The 15452-nt window shown below is 51.6% G+C and overlaps 1 protein-coding gene across 1 annotated transcript in view; it reads left to right on the forward strand.

Moving 5' to 3' along the window:
• The first annotated feature begins 371 nt into the window (after window positions 1–371).
• Window positions 372–15452, forward strand: part of LOC134983554 (oocyte zinc finger protein XlCOF7.1-like) — a 31270-nt gene continuing 16189 nt past the window's right edge. Inside the window, exons 1-2 of the mRNA XM_063949201.1 lie at window positions 372–533; window positions 1845–1923. Of these exons, the coding sequence (XP_063805271.1) occupies window positions 1890–1923 (34 nt within the window). The 5' untranslated portion in view covers window positions 372–533; window positions 1845–1889. The remainder of the gene's footprint in view (window positions 534–1844; window positions 1924–15452) is intronic.

A 15452-nucleotide genomic window follows, 5' to 3' on the forward strand; every position in this document is an offset into this window, starting at 1 on the left:
TTCTCCGAGGTACACAGGATCCACAGGGAGCCCACCCTGACGCATCTGATTTGAGAATCTCTACACTTACTAATCCCTTCCTTCTGCTACGGAAGTGTGTGTGTTTTTCTCCCATGAATAGGTCTACCTTCTCACTTTAATCCTGCTCCTGCTTTGGGCTTTTTGACAAACTGAATCCCCTGGGCCAGGAGGCGTGGTTATAGGGAGACTGAACCTAAGCATCCTGGGAGCTCAAAAGTTTAACCATTTGTGCCCGATCATCTCACGCCACCTACAAATCAATGTATATCCTGTGGATCCTATGGACCTCGAAGAAATAGAGTTAACCATGATAAGTCTACCATAACTCTTGTTTTTCATTATATAGTGGAGAGGGAACTGTACAAATAGTGAAGAAATCTGATTAGTGAGTTAGAAGGACTGAGCCAGACCCAGAGCCACATCACGGTGCCTCCACCTTGCTCACGGAGAGACAAATTGACCAGAAGATCCTGGAACTCACCAACAAGATAATTCAGCAGCTGACTGGAGAGGTGACTGCTGGGAATGGAACATTACACAGTAAAACTGGGGGATGTGTCTGTGTGATGACTGGAGAGGTGACTGCTGGGAATGGGACATTATACAGTAACATCGGGGGATGTGTCTGGGTGATGACTGGAGAGGCGACTGCCGGAAATGGGACATTATACAGTAACACCAGGGGATGTGTCCGGGTGATGACTGGAGATGTGACTGCTGGGAATGGGGCATTATACAGTAACACCTGGGGACGTGTCTGGGTGATGACTGGAGAGGTGACTTGTGGGAATGGGACATTATACAGTAACACCAGGGGATGTGTCTGGGTGATGACTGGAGAGGTGACTGCTGGGAATGGGACATTATACAGTAACACCAGGGGATGTGTCTGGGTGATGACTGGAGAGGCGACTGCCGGAAATGGGACATTATACAGTAACACCAGGGGATGTGTCTGGGTGATGACTGGAGAGATGACTTCCGGGAATGGGACATTATACAGTAACTCCGGGGGACGTGTCTGGCTGATGACTGGAGAGGTGACTGCCGGGAATGGGACATTATACAGTAACACCAGGGGATGTGTCTGGGTAATGACTGGAGAGGTGACTGCCGGGAATGGGTCATTATACAGTAACACCGGGGGACGTGTCTGGATGATGACTGGAGAGGTGACTGCTGGGAATGGGACATTATACAGTAACAGCGGGGGACGTATCTGGGTGATGCTGGAGAGGTGACTGCTAGGAATGGGACATTATACAGGAACACCAGTGGATGTGTCTGGGTGATGTCTGGAGAGGTGACTGCTGGGAATGGGGCATTATACAGTAACACCTGGGGACGTGTCTGGGTGATGACTGGAGAGGTGACTGCTGGGAATGGGACATTATACAGTAACACCAGGGGATGTGTCTGGGTGATGACTGGAGAGGTGACTGCCGGGAATGGGGCATTATACAGTAACACCAGGGGATGTGTCTGGGTGATGACTGGAGAGGTGACTGCCGGGAATGGGGCATTATACAGTAACACCGGGGGATGTGTCTGGGTGATGACTGGAGAGGTGACTGCCGGGAATGGGGCATTATACAGTAACACCAGGGGATGTGTCTGGGTGATGACTGGAGAGGTGACTGCTGGGAATGGGACATTATACAGTAACACCAGGGGATGTGTCTGGGTGATGACTGGAGAGGTGACTGCTGGGAATGGTGCATTATACAGTAACACCAGGGGATGTGTCTGGGTGATGACTGTATCACTGTGTGTGTCAGGTTCCTATAAGGTGTCAGGATGTCACTGTCTATGTCTCCATGCAGGAGGAGGAGTATATAGAGGAACACAGGGGTCTGTATAAGGACGTGATGATGGAGAATCACCGGCCCCTCACATCACAAGGTGAGAAGTTTTATCACAGGCCTGTCTGAGTGTATAGGAGATATCTCCACTGTGTATACTTATCTATTGTGAACAGTTAGATTTCATATTATAAATGTAGTTCAGATGGGATCCATTCAATTTGCTAGCTGTCGGGATTCCATTGGTCAGGATACCGACGGTGGAATCCTGACAGCTGACAATGCCGCGAGCCAGCATCCCGGCGTAACAGGACTATTCCCACTGGTGTGTCCACGTCACCCATAGAGTGGGAATAGATCCTGTGGCGAGTGCAGCGAGGATGTAGACAGCCGGCAATGGCGTAACAGGACTGTTCCCACTGGTGTGTCCACGTCACCCATAGAGTGGGAATAGATCCTGTGACAAGTGCAGCGAGGATATAGACAGCCGGCAATGACGTAACAGGACTGTTCCCACTGGTGTGTCCACGTCACCCATAGAGTGGGAATAGTTCCTGTGACAAGTGCAGCGAGGATATAGACAGCCGGCAATGGCGTAACAGGACTGTTCCCACTGGTGTGTCCACGTCACCCATAGAGTGGGAATAGTTCCTGTGACGAGTGCAGCGAGGATATAGACAGCCGGCAATGGCGTAACAGGACTGTTCCCACTGGTGTGTCCACGTCACCCATAGAGTGGGAATAGATCCTGTGACAAGTGCAGCGAGGATATAGACAGCCGGCAATGGCGTAACAGGACTGTTCCCACTGGTGTGTCCACGTCACCCATAGAGTGGGAATAGATCCTGTGACAAGTGCAGCGAGGATATAGACAGCCGGCAATGACGTAACAGGACTGTTCCCACTGGTGTGTCCACGTCACCCATAGAGTGGGAATAGATCCTGTGACAAGTGCAGCGAGGATATAGACAGCCGGCAATGGCGTAACAGGACTGTTCCCACTGGTGTGTCCACGTCACCCATAGAGTGGGAATAGATCCTGTGACAAGTGCAGCGAGGATGTAGGCAGCCGGCAATGGCGTAACAGGACTGTTCCCACTGGTGTGTCCACGTCACCCATAGAGTGGGAATAGATCCTGTGACAAGTGCAGCGAGGATGTAGACATCCGGCAATGGCGTAACAGGACTGTTCCCACTGGTGTGTCCACGTCACCCATAGAGTGGGAATAGATCCTGTGACAAGTGCAGCGAGGATATAGACAGCCGGCAATGGCGTAACAGGACTGTTCCCACTGGTGTGTCCACGTCACCCATAGAGTGGGAATAGATCCTGTGACAATTGCAGCGAGGATGTAGACAGCCGGCATTGGCGTAACAGGACTGTTCCCACTGGTGTGTCCACGTCACCCATAGAGTGGGAATAGATCCTGTGACAAGTGCAGCGAGGATATAGACAGCCGGCAATGGCGTAACAGGACTGTTCCCACTGGTGTGTCCACGTCACCCATAGAGTGGGAATAGATCCTGTGACAAGTGCAGCGAGGATATAGACAGCCGGCAATGCCGTAACAGGACTGTTCCCACTGGTGTGTCCACGTCACCCATAGAGTGGGAATAGATCCTGTGACAAGTGCAGCGAGGATATAGACAGCCGGCAATGGCGTAACAGGACTGTTCCCACTGGTGTGTCCACGTCACCCATAGAGTGGGAATAGATCCTGTGACAAGTGCAGCGAGGATGTAGACATCCGGCAATGCCGTAACAGGACTGTTCCCACTGGTGTGTCCACGTCACCCATAGAGTGGGAATAGATCCTGTGACAAGTGCAGCGGGGATATAGACAGCCGGCAATGGCGTAACAGGACTGTTCCCACTGGTGTGTCCACGTCACCCATAGAGTGGGAATAGATCCTGTGACAATTGCAGCGAGGATGTAGACAGCCGGCATTGGCGTAACAGGACTGTTCCCACTGGTGTGTCCACGTCACCCATAGAGTGGGAATAGATCCTGTGACAAGTGCAGCGAGGATGTAGACATCCGGCAATGCCGTAACAGGACTGTTCCCACTGGTGTGTCCACGTCACCCATAGAGTGGGAATAGATCCTGTGACAAGTGCAGCGAGGATGTAGACAGCCGGCAATGGCATAACAGGACTGTTCCCACTGGTGTGTCCACGTCACCCATAGAGTGGGAATAGATCCTGTGACAAGTGCAGCGAGGATGTAGACAGCCGGCAATGACGTAACAGGACTGTTCCCACTGGTGTGTCCACGTCACCCATAGAGTGGGAATAGATCCTGTGACAAGTGCAGCGAGGATGTAGACAGCCGGCAATGGCATAACAGGACTGTTCCCACTGGTGTGTCCACGTCACCCATAGAGTGGGAATAGATCCTGTGACAAGTGCAGCGAGGATGTAGACAGCCGGCAATGGCGTAACAGGACTGTTCCCACTGGTGTGTCCACGTCACCCATAGAGTGGGAATAGATCCTGTGACAAGTGCAGCGAGGATATAGATAAAATTGTGGTAGTGTGGATTAGATGGCGCTACCGTTGGAAAACGTGATAAGGTGGAGTGAAAACAGGAGGGTAGTATACTTAGCTGCGGTAATTATATCCAAGTCGGTTTCTTTAAACGTTCGTTCCCGAATGGGCACTAACTTACACAGATAAGGGTATGTTGACACATATAAAGGTATCTTTCACACCTTTGGTACCCAGATGTGTTACCTTTCACTAGAGAGCAGGGGTAGCAATATCAGGACACCTACCTTACACAGACAAGGGTATGTTGACACATATAAAGGTATCTTTTGCACTTTTGGTACCCAGATGTGTTATCTTTCACTAGAGAGCAGGGGTAGCAATATCAGGACACCTACCTTACACAGATCAGGGTATGTTGACACATATAAAGGTATCTTTTGCACTTTTGGTTCCCAGGTGCGTACCTATCACTCACAGTTAGAGCTGATTGGATCCTCACGTAGCAGTTTCTTTCAAAGCCAGTTTCATTGAGCCGATATTGATAAAATGAACATTTTATTTGTTTCAATGAAAACTCATAAAGGTCATAAAAAGCGTTGCTCAGTGGAAATGCCTAGCTCTGGAGGAAGTAGGAACCATATGGGACAAAGTGGCCAGCATGGAAGTCCCAATTTAGATAGGAAAAAAGCAGAGATCCTACCTTCCCGCAGAGTCCTCTGACGCAAAGCCTCCTGTAGTCAACGCGTTTTGAGTCACCAGTGTGCATGCAATGATTGGAATATTTGCAGAAATGTGACCTTGGGTGTAGTAAGATCTTCTTAGACATCAAGGGGGTTTCCTCCTCTTACACCACTTCTGTTGCTGCTCTCTCCCCTGGGAGCCTTACATTCTCACACACCATGGCAGTAGTGGTGGTGTCATCCTTCTGTCCTAATGTTACTCCTACAACGTTATACCTCCAGAACCTTCTCTTACATTTAGTCATTTTTTGGCTTTTGTGTATTGGTTTTGGATTCGGACGCGTTTTGGCAAAACCTCCCTGAAATTTTTTGGGGCGGGTTCGGGTGTGTTTTGGATTCGGGTGTTTTTTTTCAAAAACAGCTTAAATCATAGAATTTGGGGGTCATTTTGATCCCATTGTATTATTAACCTCAATAACCATAATTTTGACTTATTTCCAATCTATTCTGAACACCTCACAATATTATTTTTAGTCCTAAAATTTGTACTGAGGTTGCTGGATGACTAAGCTAAGCGACCCAAGTGGGCGGCACAAACACCTGGCCCATCTAGGAGTGGCACTGCAGTGTCAGACAGGATGGCACTTGAAAAAAATTGGCCCCAAACATCACATGATGCAAAGATAAATTAAAGAAAAAAGAGGTGCAAGATGGAATTGTCCTTGGGCCCTCCCACCCAACAGGACATGCACACTTTAACGAACCCATCATTTCAGCGACAGGGTCTGCCACACGACTGTGACTGAAATGACTGGTTGGTTTGGGCCCCCACCAAAAAAGAAGCAATCAATCTCTCCTTGCACAAACTGGCTCTACAGAGGCAAGATGTCCACCTCCTCATCGTCCGATTCCTCACCCCTTTCACTGTGTACATCCCCCTCCTCACAGATTATTAATTCGTCCCCACCGGAAACCACCATCTCAGGTCCCTGTGTACTGTCTCGAGGCAATTGCTGGTGAATGTCTCCACGGAGGAATTGATTATTATTCATTTTGATGAACATCATCTTCTCCACATTTTCTGGAGGTTAGGGCCTCCAAATTGCCTCTTTTTCCTGCCAGTATACGTACGGACTGTCTGACGTGCCTACTTGGATGCGGTCACTCATATAATCCTCCACCATTCTTTCAATGGTGAGAGAATCCTATGCAGTGACAGTAGACGACATGTCAGTAATCGTTGGCAGGACCTTCAGTCCGGAGCACTCGCTCCAGACTGCCCTGCATCACCACCAGCGGGTGGGCTCGGAATTCTTAGCCTTTTCCTTGCAGCCCCAGTTGCGGGAGAATGTGAAGGAGGAGCTGTTGACGGGTCACGTTCCGCTTGACTTGACAATTTTCTCACCAGCAGGTCTTTGAACCTCTGCAGACTTGTGTCTGCCGGAAAGAGAGATACAAAGTAGGCTTTAAATCTAGGATCGAGCACGGTGGCCAAAATGTAGTGCTCTGATTTCAACAGATTGACCACCCGTGAATCCTGGTTAAGCGAATTAAGGGCTCCATACACAAGTCCCACATGCCTAGCGGAATCGCTCTGTTTTAGCTCCTCCTTCAATGTCTCCAGCTTCTTCTGCAAAAGCCTGATGAGGGGAATGACCTGACTCAGGCTGGCAGTGTCTGAACTGACTTCACGTGTGGCAAGTTCAAAGGGTTGCAGAACCTTGCACAACGTTGAAATCATTCTCCACTGCGCTTGAGTCAGGTGCATTCCCCCTCCTTTGCCTATATCATAGGCAGATGTATAGGCTTGAATGGCCTTTTGCTGCTTCTCCATCCTCTGAAGCATATAGAGGCTTGAATTCCACCTCGTTACCACCTCTTGCTTCAGATGATGGCAGGGCAGGTTCAGGAGTGTTTGCTGGTGCTCCAGTCTTCGGCACGCGGTGGCTGAATGCCGAAAGTGGTCCGCAATTCTTCGGGTCATCGACAGCATCTCTTGCACGCCCCTGTCGTTTTTTAAAAATTCTGCACCACCAAATTCAATGTATGTGCAAAACATGGGACGTGCTGGAATTTGCCCAGATGTAATGCACGCACAATATTGCTGGCATTGTCCGATGTCACAAATCCCCAGGAGAGTCCAATTGGGGTAAGCCATTCTGCGATGATGTTCCTCAGTTTCCGTAAGAGGTTGTCAGCTGTGTGCCTCTTATGGAAAGCGGTGATACAAAGCGTAGCCTGCCTAGGAACGGGTTGGCGTTTGCGAGATGCTGCTACTGGTGCCGCTGCTGCTGTTCTTGCTGCGGGAGGCAATACATCTACCCAGTGGGCTGTCACAGTCATATGAGTCCTGGGTCTGCCCTGCTCCACTTGTCCACATGTCCGTGGTTAAGTGAACATTGGGTACAACTGCATTTTTTAGGACACTGGTGACTCTTTCTGAGGTCTGTGTACATTCTCGGTATCGCCTGCCTAGAGAAATGGAACCTAGGTGGTATTTGGTACCGGGGGACACAGTACCTCAATCAGTTCTCTAATTCCCTGTGAACTAACGGTGGATACCGGACACACGTTTAACACCACTGCAGCTGCCAAGGCTTGAGTTAACCGCTTTGCAGCAGCATGACTGCTGTGATATTTCATCTTCCTCGCAAAGGACTGTTGGACAGTCAATTGCTTACTGGAAGTAGTACAAGTGGTCTTCCGACTTCCCCTCTGGGATGCCGATCGACTCCCAGCAGCAGTAGGCGTTACACTCAAGGATGCATCAGAGGAATCCCAGGCAGGAGAGGACTCGTCAGACTTGCCAGTGACATGGCCTGCAGGACTATTGGCTTTCCTGTGTAAGGAGGAAATTGACACTGAGGGAGTTGGTGGTGTGGTTTGCAGGAGCTTGGTTACAAGAGGAAGGGATTTAGTGGTCAGTGGACTGCTTTCGCTGTCACCCAAAGTTTTGAACTTGTCAATGACTTCTGATGAATGCGCTCCAGGTGACGTATAAGGGAGGATGTTCCGAGGTGGTTAACGTCCTTACCCCTACTTATTACAGCTTGACAAAGGCAACACACGGCTTGACACCTGTTGTCCGCTTTTCTGTTAAAATAATTCCACACCGAAGAGGTGATTTTTTTTTTTTGTCATTTGACCAGGCATGTCAATGGCCATATTCGTCCCATGGACAACAGGTGTCTCCCCGGGTGCCTGACTTAAACAAACCACCTCACCATCAGAATCCTCCTTGTCAGTTTCATCCTCAGCGCCAGCAACACCCATATCCTCATGCTGGTGTACTTCAACAGTCACATCTTCAATTTACTATCAGGAACTGGACTGCGGGTGCTCTTTATATGCAATACGAATCTTGCGATATTACGACAGCGGGATGATGACGTTCGGGCGCGTTTGTTTTAACTGAGCAAGTCGGGAAGATCCGAGGCTGCCTCGGAACGTGTAAAATGGGTGAAGTTCGGGGGGGTTCGGATCTCGAGGAACCGAACCCGCTCATCTCTACTTACATTGTCTACTTTGTAGACACATACTATATGCTTCTTCCAACCTGTTCATCTTGAAGTAGGTGTCATTTTGTCATCACTTTCTTTCTTGTCTCACTCAGTTCAGACATTCCCTCCATTATCTTAGGTGATTTCAACATCCAAATCAGTGGCGCTCTGAATACCCTGCCTCTAAACTGCTTAACCGCACATCATTGCATATGTTGGGGGACCCTACGCCGTTGTCGGCCTGATTCTCCACTACAAGCCCAGGCTAAGTGGTCAGGGCCAGGTTATTATTATTATCCTTTATATGGTGCCACAAGGGATCTGCAGCGCCCATTACACAGTACATAATAAAATGAGCAAACAAGAAAACCGCACTTATAGTACATGACAAAATGTGACAGGTATAGAAAACCCGGGGTTAGGTGCCATCAGAGGGAGTATGGAGTATAAGATAGTGTAAGTAAGAAAAGGAAAGGCACATGAGGAAAGAAGTCCCTGCTCGTGCAAGCTTACAATCTATAAGGTGAGGGGCTAACAGACTGAGGTGACACAGACGGGGTAGACAGTGAGCATAGACGAGAGGGTTAGGAGGAGATTTGGCTGGGTTTGGTGAAGAAGTGGGTCTTGAGAGCCCGTTTGAAGTTTTGTGGAGAGTCGGATGGGGATTGGTAGAGCATTCCAATATAGGGAGCAGCACGTGTAAAATCTTGTAGGTAGGAGTGGGAGGAGTAATTAGTTAACAGGAGAGACGGCGTGCATTAGCAGAGCGAAGAGGGCAGGTGGGAGTGTAAAGAGAGAGAAGGTCAGAGATGTAAGAGGGAGAAGAGTGGGCGAGGGCTTTGTAGGTGAGTGTGAGAAGCTTGAATTGGATTCTGAATGGGAAGGGTAGCCAGTGAAGGTCCTGCAAGAGAGGCAATCTGGATGTAGTATGTTTGATGAAGATGAGACGGGCAGCAGCTTTGAGGATAGATTGAATTGGAGAGAGGCATTTTTGAGGGAGGCCAAATAGGAGGAGATTGCAGTATAATCTGGAGATGACCAGTGAGTGGCTAGTAGGTGCAGAGAGAGTGGCAGGAGAAACTGTGTCAGAGGGAGTAATCCAGGTGTCAGTGATGGCTAGGAGATGAAGGGAGTTCGAGATGAAAAGGTCATGGGTGGTGACCAGTTTGTTACAGACAGATCTGGCATTCCAGAGGGCACAGGAGAGGGGGAGAGAGTCTGAGGGAGTGATGTGAATGAGATTATCAGGGTTGCTGTAGCAATGAGGTGAGATGGATTTAGAAGACAGGGATACAGAGGGTGTAGTGAGGGTGCTGGCTCCTGGGCTAGGAAGGGACACTGCAGCAGTTGAGCATGGAGGGAGTATAGTGTGGTACAGAGGGGTAAGAGGTGAGGTAAGTAGAGGAGGGAGGGAGCAGGGCAGAGTGGTGGACGATTGGGCCCAAGGTAGGGTAGAGGTGAATGACAGTGGTGTATCAGGGGAGGAGTGGAAGTGAGGCAGTGGAGTGGATGGGAGACAGAGGAGGAGATGTAGGAGACTAGGGGAGAAGGATAGAGGTGGGAGCAGGGGACAGAGATAAGGACAGGGCAGACAAGGAGTATTGGGGGGTGATAGTGACAGGCTGGTCACGCTGTAGTGTGGATGGGGTAAATAGTGTGATACATTTGGAAATAGGAGTGGTGGATGTAAGATGTGCAGAGCAGTAGGATAGCAGAAATGCAGGTGATAGGACAGTGTTGGAAGTGGTCAGTATTAGTAATTTGGTTACAGCAGAAAGTTTATGTAGTTACAGAAATTGAAGTAGAAGGAGGTGTTAGAAATGAGAAGACATGAGAGGGTTAGCAAGAAGTAAAAGGTAGTTTGGACTGGATTTGCAGGTGTGTAAAGACACAATGATATAGGTTCAGCATGTGCATGAAGATGTTTGTGATACTGCAAGTAAGCATAAAGTAACTGAAGGAGAAATGGAAAGTTGTAAGTGTGTTATAAAAAAACATGGAAATACAGTGCTTATTGTCCAGGTTACACAGTCAGGAGTTGTTAGGTGTGATAAGAAGATGAACTCACAATTGTGACAAAGAAGATCTTTGTGGTCCTGATTATGGATGGAAACCAGATCTTACATATGTTCCTTTCTGCAAATGGGTTGCATAGTGATCACAGAATGAAAGTTGGAGGGTGATACATTTGCATATACAGTTAATATTGATAAGTAGTTCATCTCTTGTTGTTTGATGGTTTCTTTCAGTTTTTCGTCCAGGCTAAGGCCAGGCTTTGATATTAAAATCATATATCTGCTCCCTTTGAGCCTACTCCCTTTACAGTCCTACACCCTGGATCAATCAGCCAGGCTTAATCAGCCAACTAAAAAGGTTGTAGTGGGGAACCCAACGCCATTTCCTCCTGATTGTCCAGTACAAGCCCAGGATAAGTGGTCAGGGGCTGGTTATGGTGGGGAACCCTACGCCGTTTCCCCCTGATTGTCCAGTACAAGCCCAGGCTAAGTGGTCAGGGGCTGGTTATGGTGGGGACCCTACGCCGTTTCCCCCTGATTGTCCAGTACAAGCCCAGGCTAAGTGGTCAGGGGCAGGTTATGGTGGGGAACCCTACGCCGTTTCCCCCTGATTGTCCAGTACAAGCCCAGGCTAAGTGGTCAGGGGCAGGTTATGGTGGGGAACCCAACGCCATTTCCTCCTGATTGTCCAGTACAAGCCCAGGCTAAGTGGTCAGGGGCTGGTTATGGTGGGGAACCCTACGCCGTTTTCCCCTGATTGTCCAGTACAAGCCCAGGCTAAGTGGTCAGGGGCAGGTTATGGTGAGAACCCTACGCCGCTTCCCCCTGATTGTCCAGTACAAGCCCAGGCTAAGTGGTCAGGGGCAGGTTATGGTGGGGAACCCTACGCCATTTCCCCCTTAATTGTCCAGTACAAGCCCAGGCTAAGTGGTCAGGGGCAGGTTATGGTGGGGAACCCTACGCCATTTCCTCCTGATTGTCCAGTACAAGCCCAGGCTAAGTGGTCAGGGGCAGGTTACGATGGGGGACCCTACGCCGTTTCCCCCTGATTGTCCAGTACAAGCCCAGGCTAAGTGGTCAGGGGCAGGTTATGGTGGGGGACCCTACGCCGTTTCCTCCTGATTGTCCAGTACAAGCCCAGGCTAAGTGGTCAGGGGCAGGTTACGATGGGGGACCCTACGCCGTTTCCCCCTGATTGTCCAGTAGAAGCCCAGGCTAAGTGGTCAGGGGCAGGTTATGGTGGGGCACCCTACGCCGTTTCCTCCTGATTGTCCAGTACAAGCCCAGGCTAAGTGGTCAGGGGCAGGTTATGGTGGGGAACCCTATGCCGCTTCCCCCTGATTGTCCAGTACAAGCCCAGGCTAAGTGGTCAGGGGCAGGTTATGGTGGGGGACCCTACGCCGTTTCCCCCTGATTGTCCAGTACAAGCCCAGGCTAAGTGGTCAGGGGCAGGTTATGGTGGGGGACCCTACGCCGTTTCCCCCTGATTGTCCAGTACAAGCCCAGGCTAAGTGGTCAGGGGCAGGTTATGGTGGGGACCCTACGCCGTTTCCTCCTGATTGTCCAGTACAAGCCCAGGCTAAGTGGTCAGGGGCAGGTTATGGTGGGGGGACCCTACGCCGTTTCCCCCTGATTGTCCAGTACAAGCCCAGGCTAAGTGGTCAGGGGCAGGTTATGGTGGGGAACCCTACGCTGTTTCCCCCTGATTGTCCAGTACAAGCCCAGGATAAGTGGTCAGGGGCAGGTTATGGTGGGGGACCCTACGCCGTTTCCTCCTGATTGTCCAGTACAAGCCCAGGCTAAGTGGTCAGGGGCAGGTTATGGTGGGGGACCCTACGCCGTTTCCCCCCTGATTGTCCAGTACAAGCCCAGGCTAAGTGGTCAGGGGCAGGTTATGGTGGGGACCCTACGCCGTTTCCCCCTGATTGTCCAGTACAAGCCCAGGCTAAGTGGTCAGGGGCAGGTTATGGTGGGGACCCTACGCCGTTTCCCCCTGATTGTCCAGTACAAGCCCAGGCTAAGTGGTCAGGGGCAGGTTATGGTGGGGACCCTACGCCGTTTCCCCCTGATTGTCCAGTACAAGCCCAGGCTAAGTGGTCAGGGGCTGGTTATGGTGGGGAACCCAACGCCATTTCCTCCTGATTGTCCAGTACAAGCCCAGGCTAAGTGGTCAGGGGCTGGTTATGGTGAGGAACCCTACGCCGTTTCCCCCTGATTGTCGAGTACAAGCCCAGGCTAAGTGGTCAGGGGCTGGTTATGGTGGGGAACCCTACGCCGTTTCCCCCTGATTGTCCAGTACAAGCCCAGGCTAAGTGGTCAGGGGCAGGTTATGGTGAGAACCCTACGCCGCTTCCCCCTGATTGTCCAGTACAAGCCCAGGCTAAGTGGTCAGGGGCAGGTTATGGTGGGGAACCCTACGCCGCTTCCCCTGATTGTCCAGTACAAGCCCAGGCTAAGTGGTCAGGGGCAGGTTATGGTGGGGAACCCTACGCCATTTCCCCCTTAATTGTCCAGTACAAGCCCAGGCTAAGTGGTCAGGGGCAGGTTACGGTGGGGAACCCTACGCAATTTCCTCCTGATTGTCCAGTACAAGCCCAAGCTAAGTGGTCAGGGGCAGGTTACGGTGGGGGACCCTACGCCGTTTCCCCCTGATTGTCCAGTAAAAGCCCAGGCTAAGTGGTCAGGGGCAGGTTATGGTGGGGGACCCTATGCCGTTTCCTCCTGATTGTCCAGTACAAGCCCAGGCTAAGTGGTCAGGGGCAGGTTATGGTGGGGAACCCTACGCCATTTCCTCCTGATTGTCCAGTACAAGCCCAGGCTAAGTGGTCAGGGGCAGGTTTCGGTGGGGGACCCTACGCCGTTTCCCCCTGATTGTCCAGCACAAGCCCAGGCTAAGTGGTCAGGGGCAGGTTACGGTGGGGGACCCTACGCCGTTTCCTCCTGATTGTCCAGTACAAGCCCAGGCTAAGTGGTCAGGGGCAGGTTACGGTGGGGAACCCTACGCAATTTCCTCCTGATTGTCCAGTACAAGCCCAGGCTAAGTGGTCAGGGGCAGGTTACGGTGGGGGACCCTACGCCGTTTCCCCCTGATTGTCCAGTAAAAGCCCAGGCTAAGTGGTCAGGGGCAGGTTATGGTGGGGGACCCTATGCCGTTTCCTCCTGATTGTCCAGTACAAGCCCAGGCTAAGTGGTCAGGGGCAGGTTATGGTGGGGAACCCTACGCCATTTCCTCCTGATTGTCCAGTACAAGCCCAGGCTAAGTGGTCAGGGGCAGGTTTCGGTGGGGGACCCTACGCCGTTTCCCCCTGATTGTCCAGTACAAGCCCAGGCTAAGTGGTCAGGGGCAGGTTATGGTGGGGGACCCTACGCCGTTTCCTCCTGATTGTCCAGTACAAGCCCAGGCTAAGTGGTCAGGGGCAGGTTATGGTGGGGAACCCTACGCCGTTTCCCCCTGATTGTCCAGTAGAAGCCCAGGCTAAGTGGTCAGGGGCAGGTTATGGTGAGAACCCTACGCCGCTTCCCAATGATTGTCCAGTACAAGCCCAGGCTAAGTGGTCAGGGGCAGGTTATGGTGGGGGACCCTACGCCGTTTCCCCCTGATTGTCCAGTACAAGCCCAGGCTAAGTGGTCAGGGGCAGGTTATGGTGGGGGACCCTACGCCGTTTCCCCCTGATTGTCCAGTACAAGCCCAGGCTAAGTGGTCAGGGGCAGGTTATGGTGGGGACCCTACGCCGTTTCCTCCTGATTGTCCAGTACAAGCCCAGGCTAAGTGGTCAGGGGCAGGTTATGGTGGGGGGACCCTACGCCGTTTCCCCCTGATTGTCCAGTACAAGCCCAGGCTAAGTGGTCAGGGGCAGGTTATGGTGGGGAACCCTACACTGTTTCCCCCTGATTGTCCAGTACAAGCCCAGGATAAGTGGTCAGGGGCAGGTTATGGTGGGGGACCCTACGCCGTTTCCCCCTGATTGTCCAATACAAGCCCAGGCTAAGTGGTCAGGGGCAGGTTATGGTGGGGAACCCTACGCCGTTTCCCCCTGATTGTCCAGTAGAAGCCCAGGCTAAGTAGTCTGGGGCTGGTTATGGTGGGGAACCCTACGCCGTTTCCCCCTGATTGTCCAGTAGAAGCCCAGGCTAAGTGGTCAGGGGCAGGTTATGGTGGGGGACCCTACGCCGTTTCCCCCTGATTGTCCAGTACAAGCCCAGGCTAAGTGGTCAGGGGCTGGTTATGGTGGGGAACCCAACGCCATTTCCTCCTGATTGTCCAGTACAAGCCCAGGCTAAGTGGTCAGGGGCTGGTTATGGTGAGGAACCCTTCGCCGTTTCCCCCTGATTGTCGAGTACAAGCCCAGGCTAAGTGGTCAGGGGCTGGTTATGGTGGGGAGCCCTACGCCGTTTCCCCCTGATTGTCCAGTACAAGCCCAGGCTAAGTGGTCAGGGGCAGGTTATGGTGAGAACCCTACGCCGCTTCCCCCTGATTGTCCAGTACAAGCCCAGGCTAAGTGGTCAGGGGCAGGTTATGGTGGGGAACCCTACGCCGCTTCCCCCTGATTGTCCAGTACAAGCCCAGGCTAAGTGGTCAGGGGCAGGTTATGGTGGGGAACCCTACGCCATTTCCCCCTTAATTGTCCAGTACAAGCCCAGGCTAAGTGGTCAGGGGCAGGTTACGGTGGGGAACCCTACGCAATTTCCTCCTGATTGTCCAGTACAAGCCCAGGCTAAGTGGTCAGGGGCAGGTTATGGTGGGGAACCCTACGCCATTTCCTCCTGATTGTCCAGTACAAGCCCAGGCTAAGTGGTCAGGGGCAGGTTTCGGTGGGGGACCCTACGCCGTTTCCCCCTGATTGTCCAGCACAAGCCCAGGCTAAGTGGTCAGGGGCAGGTTACGGTGGGGGACCCTACGCCGTTTCCTCCTGATTGTCCAGTACAAGCCCAGGCTAAGTGGT

This window comes from Pseudophryne corroboree (assembly GCF_028390025.1).
Source record: "Pseudophryne corroboree isolate aPseCor3 chromosome 3 unlocalized genomic scaffold, aPseCor3.hap2 SUPER_3_unloc_18, whole genome shotgun sequence".
Lineage (NCBI taxonomy): Eukaryota > Metazoa > Chordata > Amphibia > Anura > Myobatrachidae > Pseudophryne > Pseudophryne corroboree.